This window comes from Mercurialis annua, linkage group LG1-X (assembly GCF_937616625.2).
Source record: "Mercurialis annua linkage group LG1-X, ddMerAnnu1.2, whole genome shotgun sequence".
NCBI classification, from domain to species: domain Eukaryota; kingdom Viridiplantae; phylum Streptophyta; class Magnoliopsida; order Malpighiales; family Euphorbiaceae; genus Mercurialis; species Mercurialis annua.
The window spans coordinates 46701580-46727763 of NC_065570.1; the positions used below are offsets into that span (position 1 = coordinate 46701580).

General features: G+C 32.2%; 2 protein-coding genes across 4 annotated transcripts; one reads left to right on the forward strand and one right to left on the reverse strand.

The window, feature by feature from the left end:
- Positions 1-709: 709 nt before the first annotated feature.
- LOC126665022 (probable peroxidase 61) lies at positions 710-2469 on the forward strand. The gene is made up of 4 exons (XM_050357691.2): positions 710-1016; positions 1265-1444; positions 1608-1767; positions 1899-2469. The coding sequence occupies exons 1-4, from the start codon at positions 774-776 to the stop codon at positions 2324-2326; spliced, it is 1011 nt and encodes a 336-aa protein (XP_050213648.1). The 5' UTR covers positions 710-773; the 3' UTR covers positions 2327-2469.
- Positions 2397-15467, reverse strand: LOC130014573 (uncharacterized). 3 transcript variants are annotated; one of them, XM_050357677.2, is made up of 12 exons: positions 15297-15465; positions 14768-15011; positions 13973-14071; positions 11896-11999; positions 9139-9938; positions 8921-9043; positions 8689-8777; positions 8391-8591; positions 5757-6158; positions 4951-5034; positions 4571-4779; positions 2397-2725 (listed from the first exon to the last, which is right to left on the reverse strand). In XM_050357677.2, exons 2-11 carry the CDS (start codon positions 14912-14914, stop codon positions 4738-4740), a joined length of 2091 nt encoding a protein of 696 aa, XP_050213634.1. In that variant the 5' UTR covers positions 14915-15011; positions 15297-15465; the 3' UTR covers positions 2397-2725; positions 4571-4737. The 3 variants fall into 3 exon arrangements, with proteins under 3 accessions (XP_050213634.1, XP_050213639.1, XP_050213641.1); XM_050357682.2 differs by lacking the exon at positions 13973-14071 and having other exon boundaries at positions 15297-15467; XM_050357684.2 differs by lacking the exon at positions 15297-15465 and having other exon boundaries at positions 14746-14873.
- Between the last annotated feature and the right edge of the window lie 10717 nt (positions 15468-26184).

Consider the following 26184-nt stretch of genomic DNA (forward strand, 5'->3'; position numbering starts at 1 on the left):
ATTAGCGTATGGTTATTGTCTTTTCAAGCAATTTCAATAAGAAATTATATATATTGCGAAAGCTCATGAGGGCGTATCCGTATTTGGCGGAGTAGGCAAACGTACTCGTGAAGGAAATGATCTTTATATGAAAATGAATCAATATCGACTTAGAGTATTCTGAATAGATAAAAGAAAAGTCGAAACAAGTGAAAAATTAAACATCATTTGATCTGCAAAATCAAAAATTAATAATCATAATATTTACATGTTGAATCGCTCTTTCTTATGTTGGTTATCGATTACTTCAACAACAAAATATATAAAATTGAAATCCAAAGATTATATGCTTTGGGTATTTAAAACAATTTTGGATCACATAAATTTTGCATTGTGAAACTTGAAAAACCTAATGCCAATGTCAAGGTCACATGCATTCACGTTTCTTGCTGCTTAAACCCCTAATTAGTGGCCATATTAATACATAACGTAATAGAATGTTGAGACACAACTTGGTCCATGTGTACAGCCTAATTAAACATTTATCACTCGTTTCCTTCATACTCAATTCAAATCTAACTACAAAAATTTATTATTTACCTTTTCACTAAAATATGTATTAACTCATAATTATCCAATCTGGCTTCCATCTGTGATCCACGTGGATAAACTCCAAAATTTAGTCTATTTAAGGACTAAATCTCCATTCGCCAAAATACTGTATCCATCAACTAAACTTATATATTTACATGCAAGCTTAGTGCAATTAAAGGGCTAAAATATTGGGGAAGAAGATGAAGAGATCGGAGAGTTTGATAATTTTCTCACTATTGATTATTGCACTAAGCTTGTGTAATGTGGAGGCAGCATCATCGCTTCAACCACCGGTGAAACTGAAGTGGCAATACTACAAGCGGTACACGACATGCCCGGAAGCAGAGGTTTACATAAGGCATCAAGTAGGGTTGTTTTGGAAGAACGATACGAGCATTACTCCTAAGCTCCTTCGTCTGCTCTATTCAGATTGTTTTGTTACTGTATGTATAACCTACTTCCCTCTTATATATATTATAGGACGAAATGACTGCTTTCTCCCTGTATTCTCAAATTATTAAACCTCAACATTTAGGAATTAGACAACTAAAACCCGCAACAGTGATTTTAACCTAAACCTTAGGGGGGGTGATAGTAATTATTCCTAATTTCCTATAAATTAACATGCACTTATAAAAACTAACTGTTCATGTTTCTCCTTGCTAAAACACTTGGTTTGAAACAATTTCAGGGTTGTGATGCATCAATTCTACTTGATGGACCAAATTCGGAAAAGACAGCACCACAAAACCGGGGACTTGGTGGATTTGTAGTCATCGACAAGATCAAAACTGTCCTGGAAGATCGATGTCCAGGAGTTGTCTCCTGTGCTGATATTCTTAATCTTGCAACCAGGGACGCAGTTCATTTGGTAAGACCCTCCTTGTCTTTGGTATCTTAAGAATATTTCATATAAAACTTTCCCCTAAATTACATATGGAAATCATCTGCTTTATCAAAAATGAAAAAACACGGGAACTAGGAAAATTTTCCTTCAGATTTCATGACTAATTAATTATCCGATAAATCAACAGGCAGGTGCACCATCTTATCCAGTATATACAGGAAGAAGAGACGGAATGACATCTACAGCTGCATCAGTTGACCTCCCATCACCATCCATCTCGTTGAGTGACGCCTTGGCGTACTTCAAATCTAAAAACTTAGATGAGCTGGATTTGGTGACCCTTCTAGGTATGAATCTCACTTCACCCCGAAAAAGTTCAACCAAAAAATCAACCTACAATCACCTTAATTTGGTGATGTACCTTCTATTTCTATAAACAAAATTTTCAGCAGAATAATCATGTGCATATGTATATCAGGGGGACACTCATTGGGTCAAACCCACTGTAGCTATGTTGAGGACCGGTTGTACAATTTCAAGGGTACAGGAAAGCCAGACCCGTACATGGACAAAACATTTGCAACTGAAATGAGAAAGCTGTGTCCACGTAGAACAAAAAAGGGCCAAAGCGATCCTCAGGTGTTTCTAAACCCTGATTCTGGTTCTAACAACAAATTCACAGAGTCATTCTACAAGAGGGTTTCATCGTACAAGTCCGTCCTTGGAGTCGATCAGCAGCTACTATTCAGTAATGACACACTACAGATTGCACAAGAATTTGCTGCTAATTTTGAAGACTTGAGGAGGTCATTTGCTCTATCAATCAATAGGATGGGGAATATCAATGTTTTAACAGGAAATACAGGAGAGATACGCAGACATTGCCGTTTCACGAATAAGAAATAACAGAATAATACCTAAGGGTAAAGTTGTCATCAAAACAGAACTTGGACAAAAAAGTCCAAGAATAAAAGCATCAAGAAATTTGTTTTCCCATTCAATATAAAATTTATATAAAATAATACTAAAAGTTAAAATTTGATCTTCAACATTTAGACCCTCATAAGATCATTTGACCTCTCAATCCAATAAGTCTTAGTTCTCTTTAAAATTTCGTATTGATAAGGGAAAATCCCATCAAAATCTTCAATACATGATTTGCTCTATAGATGTATGGTATAAATAAATCTAATTAGGAAATAAAATGTGTATTTGCCTAACCTGTCCGAAGTATCCGTAGCAGCTAAATTATCAGCAACCACAAGCACCAAAAAAGAACTCTGCACGTATTGATCCTTCCACTTGCTACAAATGAAGGGGAGAAGATATAAGAAAAAACCGTAAAATGAAAAAACAAATCCAGATTTCAAATGATGCCAATTATTGAAATACTGAAATCATCCCCAAACTAAGATTCTATAAAATAAACTTGCGTAAATAAATAGAGATACAATTATATATTGTGGCATAGTGAATTACCAATCCATTGTATTGTACAAGCTTGTAAAGCTTATTTCAGTTATCTGACCCCAAAGCATTTATTTGGCAATTGGGAATGTAAATCAGGATTTTAGGATGGTTTTCATTCCCTAAAATAACCAATGATCAATCCACTAGTATCTTGAGCTAACTCGTGCAATTTGTTCTAGTTCACTAAACCTCACCTGTAATTGACCAGCAGTCATTTTTTTTAGGACTGGTGAATCCTACCAATATTTGGTAGGGCTGGTCAATACATTCAAAGTTTAATTGTCAAGGATAAAGTTTTTAGGCTATGATGATGAGGGATGACATTGAATACAGAATCAAGGTTCAGCAATGAAACTGAAACATTTCAAAATTGAATGGTCAAGGATAAATTACTTTGAAAATCTTAAAAAAAAATTGAGGTTCAAATTTTAATTTTTACTTGTACGTGTGATATCTGAAATCAATGACAATTATCCAGATTCAAATAATTGAGCAGTCACTCAAGATGTAAAGTAACTGCTATACAGTTCAGCAGAAAAGAAACTAGAATTCCATTGCTAACTTCGCATTGGGTTTTTACTGATGCACCAAATTGCAAGTTGCAACTAGAAATTTGAAAATATATAGAGAAACATATAGATCTGGTTTAGATTATCTATTACTGTAAATACTCAAAGACCCATGTATAACACCCCTTTACAGGAACTCTTTTCCCTAACAAGTACTAATATTTAATAGTCCTAAATTAACTTGATTAAGTTTCTATTGAACAAGGTTAATAAAAATAAACCCTAGAGTTTGATCTGACACACAATTCAGGTTAATCAAACAATTCGATATTTTAAAAAGAAATTAAGGAATACCAAACTCCAATTTACGGTCCTATAAAACAAAAAAGACATCAAGCTGCAAAACACATAATAGGTCTACAGCGTACAAGCTATTAAATTTTCGTCGAGGTATAATGTGTTTTGCAGCTTGAGGTCTACAGTGTACAAGCTATTAAATTTTTGCAGATCAAATAAGGCCAAATCAAGAATTTTAGTAACCCCTGTTACCAAGTCATTATACTCGGCCCAAAACCACTAGTGCGCCTGTAACCTTTATCCCCACCCTAACTTTAATTGAGAAAGTGCCCCATATTGTATGAAGTGCTCACGTAGAACAAGAATTTCATACCAATAAAGGATCTTACATTCAGTGGTTTTATCAATTAATCATTTTAGTAGTAGTTCATATAAATGATTGAAAAAACTAAACAAAACCTAGCTTTCAAGATTAATTCATATGACATATTCCATGTTATCTTCACTTCTCTTCTTTTGTGAAATAAAACCTATAAGTTTGATGCAATAAGCTTTTATGCAAAGAGCAGAAACATGGCTAACCAACAGACACTTTCAAGAGATGAGCAAACATATGATTACTAAAAATTGGATAGAGACCACATGTCCGAAACAGAAACTGATTTAATTTAATAAAAACCTAGATTTACTTCTAAAGTGATGCCAGTGCATTAAAAGTACTTCAGACAATTTAGTTTCTGAAGGATGCACATGCGACATAAGAACTTCATATGCCAGATAGCACCAGTACAAACCTAACTTCATAACTTTTCTGGAATAGGCATTTAATGGTAACAAGAGAAAAAAAACAGAACCATAACCACAAAGTAGTTACCTCACAAAAGTCATGGAGGAGAGAATGAAAGTACATAGAATTGAACTAAGAGTTTGAGTGGCAGCAGCAGCAAAGATTCCATCGTAAAAGTTCCACATTACTGCATAGCAACTCAAACTTTGGATCACAAACCGTACTTCCTTCTATTACTAAAAGAATGGTGGAACCTAGTCACCATTCTGAGATGAAGGACTCCTGTTTCTAATCAGCTGTTCAGACAAAAATTACTTTTAGATAGCAGCCATGATAGAAAAATATAACTCCTAACAAGCATATATGACAAATAATATTTTCCTTCAAATAAAAGAAACTATGGAGCTAAAAAACTTTTAGAGATAGAACTGCTTTAGTATTTATCACTCAATATATAAGCATCTAACCTTGTAAAAATACTTCTTTCGAAGCTTGATAGCCAAGCAGGTGCATCTTCTGACATGAATCTTCAGCAATTTATCATTGAAAATCTACAGCAATTTCAATGTAAAAGGGTTAACATATTTCAATTCAGCAGACTCAATGCCAATCTAATTCATATTACACACATCTTTGCAAACAATCAACTAAGGGCATGAAAATAAACAAAATTGTAAACCAAAAAAAATTTGTGCGTTTACGATCAGGACTCTTTTTGACTTGCGACAAGTAACGCAACCACACTATATATAGATCTTGATGGTCAAAAGAACTTCCAAAGAAAAAGTACATATAACTTGATCCTAATTTAATAAAGCATTAAAGAAGATAAGAACTTAATGGAGTCCATGAAGAAGATCAGGTCAATTTTTTATTTGCTCAGCACTCATTTAGAGCAACAATATTACAAACTTGAATCTTTATTTTTTTTGAGTATACGAACTTGAATCTTTATATTAAAATCTTTTCTTTTCAAAGCAGTACATACCACTGTTGTACCAACACATCCAGTAAAATAAATCATAAGCAACAAGTATGTTGCTCCATTCTAATTTGTAATTCATTACTTAAAAAAGAGAAAGTCATGAACAATTAAAGAAGACACTGGCTAATGAAAATGTGCAGTCCCATTAATTTAAAGAAGAATAAACAAGGATTAGTGGTAAAAAATGTCCTTGTAAAAATTAATAAGAATCAAATTGGAAAACAAAAATGCTGGCACCAGTTCATGCTGAATAAATCAAGCATATATACTCCAAAATAATGCACATGCCTTAATCATATCGTCAATCGAGCGAGTTTCTCGAATGATTTTCTGACGGTTCATAATAAGAATTGCTGCCACGCAGAAGACAGGTAATTCATCATCCCCGTTCTTAGTTGATGAGACTGCAGCACTTATCTGCATGGGTTCATTTCTTGACCAAAAACCCCTAGTCAAACCACAAAAAGGATAAGCTGAGCCTGACTTTATTGCAGCATTTTCAGGCACAGGGTGCTCAATGTTTCCATCCTTTGTTTGTGAACTGTCATTTGAGCTACCATTACCATTTTCCATGCTTTCTTTTTCCATTTCCAGTACAGAATTTCTCGGAAGAGGTAGTACCAGTGCCTCCAGGCAGTTCTCCATTAAATCACAGGCCAAGGTTTCATCAAAATCAGCAGCCCACATCATCTGTGTTCAAGATGAAATTACAAAAATCAAAGTTATTACCAAAAACTCTAAAAATGCAGAAAGTTGTAACCTGCCATAATTTATTACTATTTCTCATCTCCATAGAATAGTTTAAGAAATCATGCTCTTCAAAATGCACAACTAGAAACATCTCTAATTTACTAATCAACACAAAATAGAGAGATAAAGAGGTCAACAATTTCCTATCATTTAAAGTTTTATAGATTTCTTCAACTAGGCTAATACCAAGACGAGGAAATATACTTATGTATTACAAAAAACAGAAATGCCGAAATGGGGGAATTTGAAAACTGGCATTTTCAAAAAAATAAATTAAATAGAAATGTGGAAGAAACATGCTAATATTTTTGAAATAAAGAGATTTGTGTGTGTGTGTTTGTATTTGTAAAACTTTAAACACCAAACAATTAATAAAGTCTTCCAAACAAAGGAAAAAAAGTGCTCAAATTTTCCATTCTAACAAGTGTCTATTTGTGTTAGTATTTCACATTGGTTTTCTCCATTCTTTGTTTAAGTTTATTTTTACTGTTTCCTTAAAAATTTAGGAAACCCAACACGGTTTAAAAATGAGTTTTTAGTTTTGATAAATCACGGAAACAGCCCCAAAACACCTTGGAGAATATTCTCTAAAGATTAATTTTTGACATGCAGAACCATCAATCTGAAGAATTTTCCAAGCATCATAGGTAATAACAGGTCATCATGAGAGAATTTAAAAAGAACCTGTGATTTCAACTATGCTACCTGTCAGCGAGAATGTTTAATTCATGAAAAAGAAAGCAACTTTAGGTTCACCTTGCTTTTAATATTGTCTAAACAGGCAGTAATATCATACACATCATGCACATGCAAATGATGCAATCACAAATAAATAATGCAGGTGGAATCCTAACTTATCATTTGAATTCCTCTTAACGTGAATAATTATTCTAGCTGGCAAACAATAACTATTACCCATTATAGCCTTTTTATATAAATGAACTACTCAGTGTGCCCCGAGATGCATGATTAATTGTTAAGCCTATTTGAACTTCTAAATGTAAATTTGTTGCTCCAGGGAAAAACCTAGGAACAAAGGAAAAAACAAATAACATATCAAAATCAAGCATTTTATCAAGTTGTAGCCATGTTAATGGGGTCAATGTTAATGGGGTCAATGTTGATGGGGTCATACCATTTCACAACTTAACATATTAAATAAAGAGAAATTCTTACTTACACTGTGTGTGCATACATCAGCTGTTGGATGATTGGCACCTTGTTAAATGTTAATAAAATAAGGATTTAACATGCAACTCACAAATTTAATCTATTCTTTATAATTCAATCGTCGGTTGTAATACACCGGCTTAGATAAGAATTTTCCTTAAATAAATTATACAGCTCATTCATTTTATTTTATTTATTTGAACTCACAGTCATTTTATTTGTTATACAGATATTTTGTCTTTTCATATGGATTTGACATAAATAACCAAGCATGTTCGAATATACCGATCCAAGTACTATTATTCTAAATTATGATCTCTAGCGTTCTACCGTCTAGCGGTCTACCACATTTGCAAATGTCACCATAACATGTTTTCCAGATAATTGGGTCCTACATGATCATTTCTTTATAGGGAGCTATAACTAGCAACAAACTTCAAATTGTGGAAGAACTCTGTAGATTTCTGCGTAATCATGTTATCCCTCTTTTCCACTTAATCTTAAGCCCCATCAACTCATTATACAACTGAGAAAAAAATAATGAATATCACAAACAACAAGCCCACCTCACCCCACATCCTGGTGACTAATAAGGTATGGATACCCTTGGAACAATGTAAATTGTTCTTCATTAAGTTGGTGCATCAAAACAACAAATTACGCTCAATCATAAATTTTCAGGAAAGGATAAAGAATTAAAGAGGGTGACATGAGGAAAGAGGCAAATCCGCCAAATAGAAGATCAAAAAAAATTATGCTTTTTGAAGGGAAGCAAACAGCTTCGAAGAGATATCTGACAAATTTTCAGACTACATAAGAATATGCAACTAGATTATTAGAACATCAATAAAAGTTAAGGACTCATAACCTGATAGTGTCTAATGGTCCAAACAAAAAACAATTGCAGACAAATTGTTTCCAGTAATAGGTACATATATATTTGACCAACAGGGCAATTTGCTGAAATTTAAGATGCAAGAACAGTGACTAAAGTCTACAAACCTCCCACATCTGAAGAGCCTCATCAAAAGATAACTCCCGACGGAAAAGAACCATTAGCATTCGAAATGCAAAATGTAGGCTTTCAGCACCTATACGTGACAAATGTGTAAACATTTCTTTATCTGTGAGTTCCAAGATATGCCACAATGCTTGCAACTGCTTCATCACTCCCGTTGGTCCTTCCATCTGAAAATTTTCACGCTGTAGAGGTGCAGAGAAGGAAACTTCAGAGAGATGTAAAACCACAAATTAGAGATCATAAATTTACATAGCTAACAGGGTGTGCACTTGTACATACCGTCCTCCTTAGAAGCATCTCAAAGCACCAAAATGCATCAGCATCATCCTCGAAGAGAAGAACAAAAGGAGATAGCAAATCGCTCATACCTAAAAAGCCAGAAAACCGAAGAAAGCTTCATGTTTAAGATGAACAGATGATGAGAACTTAACACAAATATAAGTTTTTTCTAAAAATGATTGCATAGCCATATATGGTTTAGTAACAAAACATAACAATCCAATGCCACAACCTTGACAGTAACCAGTGGCAGGATCAATCCATGCATAGACAGCAAGGATATCAGACATCCTAGCTATATTCTTCTTATCCTCGTAGAATTCAAGATGACTATCTGTTCGTACCACATCAACAGCTGAAAACAAGAGATAATGGTAGCTTAAAATGTAGCAATAGGAAAGGAAATTGTATACTATTTTTACAATGTGAATAGATGCATAATCATATTACCTATCCGATGCAATGTCCAAAGCCATTCAGTTACTCTGTCTTCTCCAGTAGTCCTTTCTTGTGATGTTACCTTTGACATGGGTGTTTCTGGAGCATCTGATATTCTCAATCTGTTCACTACTTCTTTTCTGTTATACTGACTATTTGACCTTATTATAGGTTCATGATCATCATGATGAACTATTTCAATTTCAGAGATGTGATGGGAAACATAGTTAGATGGTGAACCATTGGAACCGACAATTAGATCTATGTTGTTATTAATTTGAAAACTGTGCATTTTATCGTCTCTAAAACTCAATTCTGGTAGTGTTGAAGGTTCAATATCATGCACAATACCATCCTCTGTATCTTCTCCTCCCCGATTAAATAAATCTGTAACAGGTAACGAAGGAAAATTTAAATAACTCCCTGCTACATATCGTGATCCAAGGGATTCACCCCCTCCTTCAGGGGAACTACTATATGGGATAGAAGTAGGTAAAAAACAAGAAGAATCATATGCTGCACTTTCCACACTTCCCCTCACACTGACAAGCTCACCAGAATGACTAGAACTCTCTCTATCACATGCATATGATGTTTCTGTACAGCTATTATTCCAATCACTATATCTCTCTAATTTGTTAGTAGTATCAGCAGAAGCACGTCTATGTTCGACTTTAGCTTCCAATTTGCTGTCATCCTTGGATGATGTTCTCATATCCATAACTTTGGATCCCACAGCATATGCAAGGGCACCAGTTCCTACACTTGAATGCATCATTTGGCATTGTTGTATCAGATCCTTGTAGCGCTCTCTGCATGAAACATTTCAGCTATTTCATCAAATAAAACCAGAGAGCTTTACACTAATGCGGAAACTATGACAGGTTTAACCCAATAAAAAAAAACTCCCTTTGTTCCATTTTAAAGGGTCAATATGTTTTCCACACATTTTAAGGAAATACAAATTTATATTCATTTGTTCTTATTAATCCTTATTAATGATTATCTTGTAAATTGTGTCCAAAGTATTAATATTTAATTTAAAAAATATAATAAGGGCAAAACAGGAAATTCAACCTAAAACGTTTCCAAAAAATGAGACATTTAAAATGGGCATTCAAAAAATGCCTATCTTTCTTTTTTATCCAAACCTTTGTGTCTTTTATCAATTACGACCAAACCTTTTAATTTACACAATTATGTCCAATTTGAAAGATTTGTTTGCAATTGTGTCCAAAACTTTGAGTTTCATTTTTTAAATCCAAACTTTTGCATCCTTTATCAATTACGACCAAATTTTAAAAATGTTAGTCTAACTTCTAAAACTAGTTACTATGAATGTTCGGTCGCAATTGATAAAAAAAAGCAAAGGTTTGAATTTAAAAAATAAATTAAAAGCTTTGGTCATAATTTCAGAAACAGCTTTCAAATTGGACATGATTGAAAAAATACAAAGGTTTGGTCGTAATTGATAAAAGACGCAAAGGTTTGATTTAAAAAATAGTTTGGCCTTAAAAAAAAAGGCGGATAAAATACTTAAGTATCTAAGATGTCATTTATCATATTTAAGCAAAGTATTACAAACTCCAAAGGGCAATCAGACATGAGATATTTGATCAAAAAAGGAACAGAAATCACTAGTTCACTCTCCTTACATTCTGGAAATACTCGGGTATACAATATACATGAGTACACAAGTGAGGATAAGGCGCACAGGCGTCTATAAAGGTACATTGGCTTGACAATCTATGACTAAGAAGGCATCACCAGAAAGAGGACAATTGTACCTCCACTTGAATGAAACCAATAGGATGGAAGAAATAATACAACACCACAGCAGAGTGTCTCAAGGGCAATGCTTCTCTCTGCTGTTTTATCATTGATGAGCAAAGGCAATAGGTGTATAAGAGAAGAGGTTTATTGAGAAGAGAGACTGGGATAAGAAGGTAGAGAGCAAGTAAAAGAGAGAGACAGCAAGAAACAAAAAGGAAAGACAGATATTAAAAGAAGACATAAATTGAAGTAAATGAAAAATATAGCAAAAATCTGATGGTTTTTGTGTTAAGATCTTACAAACAAAAAAAAACTGAAAAAGAAATATCAGAAGGACTTACACAACTGCTACAGCATCAGTAAGTTATGATTTTTCTTCAAAGCAAACCAAACTCAGAGATTTAAAAAAAAAATAACGTTAAATCATGGAGTTCAGATAAAAAAATTCTTTCGAATAACATTATAATCTTAAGCATCCAAAATTTCACATCACAAGCATAGAGGAATGCAGTGAACATTGAACTATTCATATCATAGTACTTGGGTTGGGACCATTATTATCCATGTTTAGGAAATCAAGTTGCTTTAGAACAAAAGTTATACTCCCTCCTTCCCGTAAAAACAGAAAAAGTGGCCACTTTTTTTGTCCCATAAAAATAGAAAAAGTAGCCATATTTATTATTAATTTAAAATAAAATTATGAAACTATCCTCATAATTTTATTGTATGAGCATTTAATGTAGTGACTTCATAATAATTCACTCTTAAATTTTTAAAGGGTATTGTAGGAATACTTTAATAAAATAAGTATAATTAATGAGTTTCTTAATTCTTATAAAAATACTACTTTTTCTATCTTTACGGGAGGGAGGGAGTATGATTTACCAAGAAAATCTAAGCCATTTAACTTATATGCAAGCTGAACAGAGAAGGCAAATAGCACTTAAATGACAAGTTAATACGGAAAAACAAATGAAAATAGAAAGAATGTTAGACCTCCGGGATGTTCTCAGCTGCCTCCGATACTCAGCAGTGCTTCCCAGGGCATAACAACCAAGTAGAAATTCCCAAACTTCTGGCCTAATAGCTGGATCCACACCCTATCATATAAAATAAAGTCAATGAAATAATATGAGAGATATTACCATACTAGAAAGGATGATCTTTTAGAGGTAATATAGAGAGAAAGTCATTGAAGACATTGAAATAAGTAATGTCATTTACACTAAGCTTTAATTGATTACTTATCCAAGCATAAAGAACAGGTGAACAAGTGGGCAAGGAGGGTAGGTAAAAATTGACCAATCATTTAGAATGACTATACAACATTAAAGTTACAAATTGAAGCATAAGAAAGATTACATAATCCTAAGGTGTGGTTAGCTTAGCTGGCATGATAAGCTAAGGTTGAGCACCAATTAGATTCTGAATCCAAAAATGCAAATTCTCAAGGCAAGTAAAATTTGCAAACTCCTATAAATAGAAGCTCAAACGACTCAGACTACATCAAAAAATGCTAACTAAGTAGTCTTATCACAAACATTCAGAGCCATTCAACATGTCCCAAACATTTTGACTCGATATTTCACAAATTTTGCCCACTAATATACTAAAGTAGAAAATGTGATTGGAACTTCAAATTAAACTAAAAAAGGGGCTACCTTCACCCACCAACCCCTAAATTAACATATATACATTATTATAGGGATGCAGACTCCCAGACTTAATATACTAAAGTAGAAAATGTGATTGGAACTTCAAATTAAACTAAAAAAAGGGCTACCTTCACCCACCAACCCCTAAATTAACATATATACATTATTATAGGGATGCAGACTCCCAGACGTATTTCATAGTACTAAACAAAACTAAATATTGCCAAGCAGGCAATAACAGCACAAAGGCATACCTTAAACTGATGTTACTCTTTTCACACTTAACAAAATATTCAAATAAAATAATACTTGCAGCATTCAGATATATTAGAAATTAATTTGAAGCTGCCAAAAATATCAACAGTTTGTTCTCTGTGCGCTCCTTTCTAATTCTACAAATAATATCAAGAATAAGAATCTGAGAAAGGGATAAGTACAGCAATAGAAACTTACCCTAATGACAAGGTTTATAAAGTCTACCCAAAAAAAAAATGATAGTAGAGACAGTGTCATACTGGAAGCAAGAACTCTTCAAGACATCTGGTACAAGCAACACCTTTGTTCCCAGGTATTATTCCTATCACTCACTAAACACATACTGCAAACTATGCCTGTGTTGAGTAAAGCGAAGGATAACAGAATGGACTAGGAAGGTTTATATTTTACCATTGTTGCTTGTTTCTTTTAAAACTGTAGGACAGATAATGACAGAAATTGTAAGAGGAAATTTCTCATTTTGGACCTCCCTAGATATCTTTATTGGTGAAATTACTATGAGTAAGCATGCATACTATATAGTAAGTGTAAGACAAAAATTCCATAGTCCCTATAGAAACCATCAAGTCAAATTAAACAAAGATCACCTCCCTCTCCCTCCTTTTTTTTTTACTTCAAATGTTTCCTTTAAAATGCTGAGCATAATTATGATTCACTAAGGAATTAAGAAAAATACATGCCCATAATTGAAATTGTTACCCTCAGAAAAGCAGAATTTAAATTCAGTATTGATACAGGCTATATATAAGAAAATAATACAGTTACAATTTTAGTCTCAGGGTCTCCATAACCCAGGTAAAGCTAGAACTTCCGCAAATGGAAAATATCAATATTCAAAAATCCAAAAGATATTGATTGAAGAATACTAGAATTGCTTACATGAAAAGCTACTGTGATACATGTTAAATTATTTCAGAAAAAAAATAGCATATGAAAGGACACCAATATTAACTGGATTCAAGTGATGATTATGAGTAATTATGAGAGTCAGCAACAAGTATCTTAGTTCTATATTTGTAGGAAGAAAAAAATGAACCCTTGCCCAGAAAAATAGAGGGATAAACTCCATTTTGGAATGCAAAAATTCTATAACATGAACAGCAGAAAAATATCACAGACAAGGCAGTGGTGAAAAAACATACCCCTAAAACAATCAACTTGAGTGCTTTATGAAAACCAGAAACTTTCCCATCACTATCAAAAGTTGTTTGCCACTTGTCTGGTTTAAGCATTCTGCTTACCTGCCCATCATGGAATATGATATAAGAACTTCACAAGAAAAATTTCATATTTGTTTGCATAAGAAAAAATCATACAAACTCCAAAAGCATATCTTAGGATTCCCAAGGGACACTCTATCATCTCTATGATACTAGCATACACCAAATTCAGTTGAATCCAAACAAACTGGCATAGAACACTCTAATGATATCATAAAATACGGATACAAACGTCGAGCCGTTATTATATAAATAAGACTTCTGCTTCACAAAATCTTGTTTTTCCTATGGTTATGGAATTATACTATCTCTCACCATATAGAAAATACCTACCAGCCAATATACATGAGCTGCATTTCTGCTCAAAAGGAAAACAACTGTTTGCATTTATGAATAGATTTAGGGGGAGGATAAGGGAAAGAGAGAGACACGACTGACCACGCCATTTCAACAACTAATAAGAAATTAACTCATTTCTTTCTAGTTTGTTCCCTTGAGAGCGTAAAATGGCAAAAATCTCACATCAAAAACCTCATCAAAAGTCTAGTAATTTTATGCACAGAATGACAATAGAAATGGGGCTCAAATTGCCAAATCACTGAACAAGCACAATCTAACAGAGTCGAAAAGAAACATTACTATAAATTTAAAGGAGACGAATTAAAAAAAAATGGTTGGTGAGAGAGTAATCTTACAGGTAAAAAAACTAGAAACAACCTTTATTGTGGATTGAGCTAAACAAGGGTCTCCAATATCGCGAACAATTGAACCAACTCGTTGCAAATTGACTGATCCCGGTTTTCCACAATTCCATTGCTTCTCCTCTCCTCTTCCTCCTCCTCCTCCACCTCCACCACAAGACATTAACCTATTTTCACACTTCACCACAAACCAATACCCTCCCTTATTTTTCCATCACAAATACAAAAACAAATCTCAACTTGAGAAACAATTACAACAACTGCCAAAACAGAAAAAAATAATTAACCTAACAGATAAAATATTTATCAAAAACAAAAATGTAGCAGAATAACAAACACAAAATCAAATCATATCCAATTAAAATCCTAATAATCGGAAAACATTAAATTAAAAATACAACATAACATATAAAATCAATCCGATTAAAAAGCAACAACAGCAATATAATCAGCTCAGATTAACATAAACTAAACGAGGATCAGATAATTGAAGTTTTCGTAAAGTAATTTATTGATTAATTAAAAACTGTAATTAAAGAGAGTACCTGAAGAACAGAATTGAGATCTTTGAAAATGGTGAGATGAGGAGCTTCTGCTCCTCCATCGCCATTAACAATTTTTTGATTTTTAATATTTTGATTTTGATTAGAAATGACAGTTTCGTTTGTGTGTTTCCTCTCTAACAAACAAAATATTTTCGAAAGTTTAATGCATTGTTTTGAACGGAGCCGGATGGGTCGCCATTTATGGTTTAACCGGTCAAAATTAGTTCAATCGGACGAACTAACCAGTCTATATCTATTTTAATTTAAGGGTTAATTCCTAAAAAAATCACGAACTTTACACGAAGTTTCATTTTAATCATGACCTTTAAAAGTTGTCATTTAAAGGCACGAACTTTCATTTTATTTCAAGGCTTAATTACTTAAAAAACCCTCACCTTTAACTTTTTTTCGTTTATATCCTGACCTAGAAAAATTATCACATATACTATTGATGTTGTGATTTTGTTTCACCTCTATCCCAAAATTCAAAAAAAAATGATTTATTCAAAACAACTAAATATAAGGATTATTTCATATTTTTTTCAATTAATAAAAATACAAACAAACCCTTCATCTTTAAAAACGTTTAAATAAGTCCTAAAATTTAATTTTTTTTTATTTAAAAACAAAAATCGAACCGCCATCCGACTTCCTCCGCCACCCGAATTTTTGAAACCCGCCGCCGGAATTTTTTTAAACCGTCGCCGCCGTCCTCCTTCCATGGAAGGAGGAACACTGTTCCTCCTTCAGGAGGAGGAACGATCGGAGGAACAGATCTGTTCCTCCTTCATGGAAGGAGAAACGATATGTTCCTCCTTCCATGAAGGAGGAACGATCAGTTCCTCTTTCCGTGAAGGAGGAACAGTCTCCTTCCGGTGGAAGGAGGAGCAGCGGCGCTGCTCCTCTTTCCGGCGGTCGTCCGGAAAATTGAATTTTTTTAATTTATTTTTTTGTTGAATAGCGGGTTTTAAATCGGAGTATGGTGGTAGGTCGGAATTGAATTATTTTTTAACGGTTTTAAAATTTTAATTTTTTTAATAACTAATATAAATTAATTAAAAAGCATGAGGTGAATTTTTTTAGAGAAGAAGGTGTTTTGGTATAATTAACAAAATTAACTTGTAATTAGAATATATGCTGAAAATGAAGGATTATTTTACACTTTTTTCAATAGAAAAAAGGTCAATTTAATACCTTGAGGGTAGAGGTGAAACAAAAAGACAACGTCAATAGTATATGTGTCATTTTTCCTAGGTCAGGGTATAAACGAAATAAAGATTAAAGGTGGGGTTTTTTTAAGTAATTAAGCCTAATTTCAAATCTATCATCAAAGTAAAATTCAGTGTATTGTATCTGACTAAAAATTTCTAATCCTAAATACTCTAACTAAAAGATAATAAGATTTGATGTTTATTAATAATTTGGGTCTGTTATTAATGGTTTAGTGAAGAATTTAGTTAATAAAAATACATTGAAATGATGAATTTGAAACAATATGAAAGTTCGTGACTTTAAATGGCAACTTTTAAAGGTCATGATTAAAATGAAACTTCGTGTAAAGTTCGTGATTTTTTTAGGAATTAACCCTTAATTTAATAAGTTAATTGCTTTTATGTTTTAATTGATTTAAATTCAGATTAAGGCAGTCAAAATCGGTCAAATCAGATTTAATTATATTTGCTCTGATTTGCCTCTTTTTTTAATCAATTTAGCTTTTAGATTTTTGCCAATTTATTGATTGAATTGGAAAAAAGATATGTCCCTCCGCCACAAATTAATTAATAATTTAGAACAAATACAAAAATTAAGCATTTGATAAAGTTATTAGTGGTAATTTCTCATAATACATGTTTCGGTAATTTAATTGAACAAAGGATCACTTTACCCCCCGAACTTGGCGCAAAGTATCAAAAACGTCCAAATTAGCGAAACCGGATCACTTTTACCCCGAACTTGGCAAAACCGTTTCAAAAACACCCCTATGCTGATGTGGCACCCTAATTGGAGAGTGAGATTCTAAATTTCAAATAATTAACCCTAATTAACTTAATCTAATTAAATATTTAATCTTAATTAATTTAAAATCCATCTTCTTCTACCTCTATCACCACTAGCCCCCACCTCCATCAACCACCACCAAAAATCTAAACACCACCGCCGGAACCCAAAACACCACCGCCGGAACCCAAAACACCACCGCCCGACATCTGAGCCGCCTTTCATCTGTGAGAGACGAAGAGTTCGTCTCTCACAGATGAGAGACGAACTCAGAGTTCGTCTCTCATCTGAGAGACGAACTGAGAGTTCGTCTCTCATCTGAGAGACGAACTGAGAGTTCGTCTCTCATCTGAGAGACGAACTCAGAGTTCGTCTCTCATCTGAGAGACGAACCCAGTTCGCCTCTCAGATGAGAGACGAACTGGGTTCGTCTCTCAGGACGAACCCAGATCTGGGTTCGTCCTGAGAGACGAACCCAGTTCGTCTCTCAGATGAGAGACGAACCTTCGTCTCTCAGATGAGAGATGAGGGTTCGTCTCTCATCTGAGAGACGAACAGAGACGAACTGAGTTCGTCTCGAACTCAGTTCGTCTCTGAAGATGAGCAGCTGCCGGAATCCGGCAGCTGCTCATCAAAATTTTAAAAAAAAAATTAATTTTTTTTATAAAAAGTGCAAAAAGGTTCCTTATGTTTTTAATTAATATAATTTTGATATGTAAAGTTTTAAAATTAAATTATTATTTCTAATTATTATGGACTAATTTATACAATGTTAAAAGAATTAGGATTATTTTAAACCTTTTACCATTAAAAACCACCTATGAGAAAAAAACCACCTCCAAAACCAGAGAGTGTGCCTCACTCTCTTAGGTGAGAGTGGGGAGGGGTGTTTTTGTACCAAATTTGACAAGTTCAGGGTAAAAGTGATCCCGTTTTGCTAATTTGGACGTTTTTGATACTTTGTGCCAAGTTCGGGGGGTAAAATGATCCTTTGTTCTAATTTAATTACAACTTTACCTTATAACTTTTGACTTCTATTTTGTGACTTTTTTTATTTTCTAGAGTTACCTGTTTTTCAGATTTAATATCAAAATAACCTTCCACTCTCTCATTTTAACTTTCCGTTTAACGTCTGTTAATTGAAAGATCCACTTTTCAATTCTTATAGAACACGATGGATGTCGACGGTGGAGGAGGAGGTAGAAAGATTGGCGCATCCGACGAAACAGCTACAAGAATAGTATGATCTTTGATTTCTTCATCTCTTTCAATTCCATCTCTTTCTTCAACCAGCAGCGCCGCTATCGATCGTGAAGAAATTTGGCCGAATGATAGAAAACCATATTAAACTTTTGTAATCAATAATTAATAATTTACAAAAAATGTTTCCCTCGGAAGCGAAGAGCGTAGACCAAAGACCGAACAGGAATGAGGCGGGTGCAGCTTACGGATCGGGCACTGCAATGGCACCGAAATGGGGTCTGTAGGACGAGAACCCTACACCAGCTGGCCTAGCTTGCCCTTTCTCTTATTCGGATACAGCTACTGCGGATTGAGAGGCATCGGACCTATAAGAAAGATTCTAATAATCTCACGGGAGTACACGACGACGGCGACGAATCAGTATAATCGTCAGAATTACAGAATAGCAGCGTTTTAACGCAGCTGAAGCTATACTGCTTAGAGCTTCTAGAACTTCTCCAAAACCCTAAAAATGAAAATTTCTCTGCCATCGCTTCACTTCTACAGTTACTTTAATCCTCTCCCTCAACTATTCTCCAACCATTCTTTAAGTAAGTCTATCTTCTACTTTTTTTTCACGGTTTTTTATTGCAATCAGTATTGGAATTAACTAAGTTGAATTCAATTAACTTGCAATTTAAATTGAATTCAAGAAATTAACATGCATAATTCTTATCATGTTATGTTTCAGCTGCGCGGCCTCTGCCTGAAGTCGATCATGAAGAAATTTGGCCAGATGATAGAAATTTGGCTGGATGTTATTACAGAAATCTGAAACACATGAGCTGGTTCAATCAATCCTCCAGATGACAATGCCTTCTCTTAGGTAATCCCTGCATTTCCATTCATTACGTAATCAACTCTAACTGCTCCCTCAAATTTCATTCACTTTTTTCTTAGTGTATTTTTAATGTTTCTTTGGTGTTTGTTACTGATTTTTTGTGTTTTTTTTAGTGTTTATCTATGATTTTTTAGAAGTGATAATCTATGGTTTTTCTATGATTCTACATTCTGGTTACAAAAACGTTTTTGAGATTCTGAAATTTCATGTTTACAATATATTCTTGTAAAATATATTGTTTCAATGTTCTTTGTTTAAGCATTCCTGTTTTCGGGCAACATAAATTTGACCAGATGATTATTTGTTTGAATGGAGGAGGAGCTGCTCGAGCTCCTCCTTCCATGGAAGGAAGGAACCGAGCTGCTTCTTCCTTCCATGAAAGGGGGAGCAGCTCGTGCTCCTACTTCGAATAGGGAACCATAATATTTTTTTTTAAAAAATATACATAAATTTTATTTTTTTACGGTTTTTTATTTAAACAAATTATTAATAATTAATATAAATTAAATAATTATTATTATTTTGGATAAATAAATAATTATTATTAGTTGCATTTTTTGAAGAAAAAGGTGTCTTTGTAGAATTAATAATATTAACATCTAATTAGAATATAAACTAAATATGAAGAATTATTTTGGCCTATTATTCACATGAAAAGGGATCAATTTAGTACTTCGGGTGGAGGTGAAACATAAAAATCCGAAATAGGGTACAATTAATTTTTTTTCTAAATCAGAGTAAACGCCAAAAAAAATATAAGGCAGGAGATTTTTAAGTAATTAGACTTAAAATAAAACCATTACAACATATTTGACTCAAATTTTTATGGGTTAATTCCATATAAAATCATCACCTTTACATGTTTTTTCATTTTAATCACGTCCTTTAAAAAGTGTCAAATAAAATCACCACCTTTTATTTTTTTGCAAATCTATCACGAATGTGAAAATTCAGTGTATCTTTATTGACTCGGCAACCAAAATCAACAAGAAAAGAGTAAGAGGAATGTATTTTGTGTGTTAATAGGTCATTAGTCAAATTAAAATATTTATTTCAAAGAAAAAAGACATCAAATTTTACTCATCGATGATAGATTTGCAAACAAATGAAAGGTGGTGAATTTATTTGACACTTTTTAAAGAACGTGATTAAAATGAAAAAACATGTAAAGATGGTGATTTTATATGAAATTAACCCAATTTTTATTGATAATGACAAGCAATTATTTCCTCTGTTCATTTTTAATTATTTATTAATATAAACTAAATATGAAGAATTATTTTGGCTATTATTCACATGAAAAGGGATCAATTTAGTATTTCGGATAGAGGTGAAACATAAAAATCCAAAATAGGGTACAATTAAATTTTTTCCTAAATCAGAGTAAACGCAAAAAAATATATAAAGTAGGAGACTTTTAAGTAATTAGACTTAAAATAAAACCATTACAACATATTTGACTCAAATTTTTATTGATAATGACAAACAATTATTTCCTCTGTTTATTTTTAATTATTTATTTTTAACAATATATATATATATATATATATTAAAAAGGTCATTAAAATTCTGGATTACTAAATACCGCCCTTTTTTACTACCCACCGTCCCTACACTTTACCGTTTTGTCCTTTTCCCTATTTCTATACAAAACTAAAACCACTCAATCCATTGAAACTAAAACCATATTTTACGTGACTGTTTTCGGCTGCGACCGGAAACGTCGCAGCCGGGTTTTTAAAAAAATATATATAATTAATTTTTTTTTGTAATTTTAGTTATTTTAAAAATTTAATCGATTTAATATTTACTGAATATTAGTAGTATGCCTTAATATTTTTTCATACGTCGGGTAACGTTTATCGACGTTCGGAAATAATTTTTTTCAATTTTTTTAAATTTTTTATTTAATTTTCTAAAAGGAACATCCCTGAGGGACATACCTCCACAAGGAGGGACGTCTCCGGTGAACGTCCCTCCATAAATATGGGAAGTCCCTCCACAAGAAAGGACATGGAGGGACTTCCCATGTGGAAGTCCCTCTTTGTGGAGGGACGTCCCTCTGGGATGTCTCTCCTTGTGGAGGGATGTCCCTCCAGGACGTTCCTCTAGAAAATAAAAAAAAAATTATTTCGGAAAAATCGGAAAAATTTTGTTCCGAACGTCGATAATTGTTAACCGACGAATTGTAATCGTTGTCCGTCATTTTAATCGACATTTTGCATATTTGTTCGAATGAGTTGAGAGAATTTTTTATTTTTGGTTTTGCTAAAAGGGCGAAAATGTCTTTTGTAGGGACGGTGTTAAGTAAAAAGGGGCGGCGAATAATAAAACCCTTAAAATTGCATATAAAAGACAAAATAATCTTATATTGATATACTAATAGTTCACATATCAATAAATATTTTTTCTATTCCACTAATTACATTAAAAGATAATAATGAAGACATTTTTAAAATTTATTATTGAAATTTGTAATTAATAAATATTTTTAAAAGAAAAAAAAATTGAAAAAAGGACAATTATAAGAGGAAGTAAAAAATTAAGAGATGTTTTTGATAATTGAAATCAAAGTAAAATAAAATATACTCTCAACAATATAAAATAATGAATTAATAATTTAAATTAAGTAATAAGACAATTATAAGAAGTAAAAAATTAAGAGATGTTTTTGATAATTAAAACTAAAGTAAAATAAAATATACTCTCAACAATATAAAATAATAAACTAAAAAATTAAATTAAGTAATAAAATATAATTTTAAAAGATTAAATATTAAGTTACTTTTCAACAATAATCCAGACATCATACACTTGAAGGCTTAGCCCAATAGGCTAAACTCTAATAATATGTGTATGAGGTTGAGGGTTCGACCTTCAGCACTCACAGACAGTGTGCCTACTAAAAAAATGTCTAATATTAATTCCCGCTAACCCCCTCTAATAATTAGAGTAGACTATTTTTGATAAACAACAATCCAGACATCATGTATCCTTTACACTTTCTATTTATTTTAGATTTAATTTTTTAATTATGCATGTTTATTATTTGTATAATTCAATTTTAATTTCCTTTTTCATTGCATATTTCATTGTCAACGTAAACATATTTTAAATTTAAAAAAGTTTAAAAATAAATATTATAAGGATTAAATTTAAATTGATATCTTAAAATTAAAAAAAGGCTAAACTCATTTTAAGATCCTTAAACTTTTATTTTTTTGTTCATCAATAACCTTCAACTTTTATTTGGCTTTTTCAAATCTTTAAACTTTCATTTTTTTGTTTATCAGGTCCCTCAATTTTTATTTGACTTTCTCAAGTTCTTAAACTTTTGTTTTTTAATTCATCAGGTCCTTAAACGAAAATTAATTTAAGGACCCAATAAACTAAAAAAATAAACAATTAGGGACTTGAGAAAGGCAAATAAAAGTTGAAGGACCCAATGAACCAAAAAAATAAAAATTTAAAAATCCGAAAAAGTCAAATAGAAGTTAAGATACCTAATAAACCAAAAATATATAGTTGAAGGACCTTAAAACAGATTTAGCCTTAAAAAAATGAATGTCTATCTTCTTGAATAGTAAAACTGATTTAACTCTTATTTATTTTACTTTAGAAATTAATATCAAGTTAGACTTCATAGGCAGCTTATTTTCAATTAATGGGAATAACTACATAACTATCATAAAAAAATCACCTAATTTACAAAAATACATACTTAATAAAAAAAATTAATTTTATCTAAAAATTAGAAAACTTTACATAATTTACATACTTTTTTACTATAAAAAATATTTATGATATATATTTGATACATATTGATACTTCTCTGATACATCTTTTATACATCTCTAATACAATATGTAAAAAATGAAGACTTATTTCGTAATTTTGTAAATGGTTTATGTATTAAATGTATACTTTTTGAAAAGTACATATTTTTATATTTTTTTCCCATTTTTTAGAATTTTCTATAATTTTTCCCAATTAATTTAGTCCTGTAGCCAATCTAGTTCGGTTTTAATAACACTGCTAATAACTAAAAAATAAATTTGGAAATAATTAGTCTTTCATTATATATAAAATAATCAACTACTCATTAAAATTTCAAAAATAATATTAATTATTTCTTATATTTGAAAGGTTGCAACTTTATTTAAATATTTAATTTAAATTTATTTTTCCTTATATATATAATATTGATCGTTTTTAAAGATTCTGAAGTATTTTTGACATTAAATTTATTTAGTATTTAATGTATTTAAAATTAATAATAGGTAGACATGCCCTTAAAATTTTATGGAAAAAATATTTATATTTTTATATAGGCAAAATACATACGAAAGCCCTTCTACTTTACCACGTTTGTTCAGAAAATCCATGTACTATTGTTTTGTTCGTCAAGTCCCCGTATTTGGCATATTCTAACTATAACACTTTATGTGGATGAAAAATGGCAAGTAAAGCCCACTCTCCGTTATATGAGAGTATAAAAAAAATTGCATGATTTATTTAACTTTCAGTCCTCATACATAATGAATAAAATACATATAAAATAAAAGGACCTCAATAGAACTTTTTCCCTTTTCTTCTTCACACTTTCCTCTAAAACCAGTATGCTAACCACAAACATACAACAACCTAATCATAGTGAACCCATCTGGCTCAAAACCACATCGCCTTCTTCCGTTAATTAACGGAGAGCGGGCTTCACTTGCCTTCCATCTACGTAAGGGTGTTATAATTAGAACTTAGCAAGTACAGAGACTTGACAACAACAAATAATATAGAGACTTTATGAATAAAAATAGTAAACTAAAGGAGTTTTCGTATGAATATTGCCTTTTAAATTTTAGTTCCCTACAAGTCGACTATCAAAATAATAAAATGGGTGAACATCAACCTTTTAGACTAGCTCCGTTAATTTTTTCCATTAGAAAAACAATTTATTTGCACCAAATGGACTATACCGAATTCAAAAGCATGAATATTCTTTCATTAGAAGTTTAAAGACTTGTATACCTAATTATTCACAGTAAGCTAGTGGTAGGAAAAAGAGAGAGGAAATTACACGGAGCACGGCTAAACACCATAATAATCTCACTATTACGATCACGCATGTCTCGCTACAAAAATACATCAATCTTCTTCTTCCTTTCTTTTTTACGATTTTTCTTTATACTTCTACCATTTAATATATTGAAGAATACAACTTCTTCTTCTCAGATAGGTAATATGCTATTCTTACGATTTTGGGAGTTTATTTGAACAAATATCTCTTATATGAGTTTGTTCTATCCATTTTTTTGGTCAAAAAAGATGAGATATACATAAAACATGGAATTGATTTTATCGAGCTGAGTTGCTCTCTCCCTCAACAATCGCCTGTAACAGCGGCGATGATTTTGTCAATCGGTGGTGGAGACGGCTACAACGACGATAAGTTTGTCAATCGGTGGTGAAGGCGGCTACGGCGGCACAGGGTTTGTCGATCAGTGGTGAATGCGGCTACGGCGGCACTGGTACGTTTTCATTTCTCACAATTTGTTGTTCGGAGTTCTAATTTATCAGCTAGAAAGTTCAGTGTATTTGTTAACGCTAATAATTTATATACTCATTTTTATTTAGAGATTGTTAAATTTTCATTGTTGAATTTTGTTTAATTATGTGTTCTTTGTGGTGTTTATAGATGTATCGGGGAGGCAATATATGTCTGTTGTCTGTTTGATAGAAGTTCTCAATCATTTTTTTCAAAATTAAAGTTATAAGCTTTTTGATGATTCTTTGCTAATGTACTGCCAATAGATTAAATTTATTAATTGCTTGTAAATATTTTTACTGCATTGTATTTTCTTTTATTTTTATGATAATTGGTAATGCTCATTTTTGTTTTGGATTAATGGTTCACAAAATAGTAGGACTTTTCATTTGTTTCAATTTTTTTTTTGTTCAGTTACAATAAGATTTCAAGTCTTGTAAATTATTTACTATTTTTATTTATTTCTATGTTTCAAAAAAATTTGCGCTCCGTGGGTTTACTTTCTTAGTTTATTGATTTGTTTTTAGTTTAGCAGTTAGCTGAGAGTGGGGAAAAAAGAGATTGATGGAGCTTTTAGTTGTTGCAAAATCATGTCATTTTGTCCCGGTTTCACTTAAGATATAGATCGATAACAAACCGATAGTTTACTAATAGTAGACTGATCAATAACAGACTGATCGATAGTGGACTAATAGTTTTAAATCTAGATCGATAGTAAACCGATAGCTTTTCTGTTATTGCAAAATCATGCCATTTTTATTGCAGGTTTGTGTGAGAGGCATAGATCACAATCAACATTCCATCATGTATATAGTTAAGAATTTTTTTTAATTGGTTCTTGCAATGGTTTACTTTTGTGTATTCTATCGTTACTGTAGTGTTATCTATACAGGGATAGCTGAAGAGTAATTTGAGTTGGACATTATCAACAAGAGAACCTAATAAATTTTATTCTTTCCAGTTTTCTTCGGATGGGGTCAGTTGTCCTTGCCTGCATGATGCAAGTGATGTATTTCTAAAAGCTACAAGGATATGTAAATATTCTGAAAAGGAGCTTGGAGCTAGCACTTTATTTGGTTGAAACTGATAAATATTCTGGAAAGGAGCTTAGGTTGGAACAACAAATGGTGGAGCTTGTTTTGATTAATTAATAGCCTTCTTTTAATGTATTATATATGAAACATCAAGTGGTGGAGCTTGTTTTGATATAATGTATTATATATGGAAAATAATTTAAATTAAATTTAAAAATAAAAGATATATAA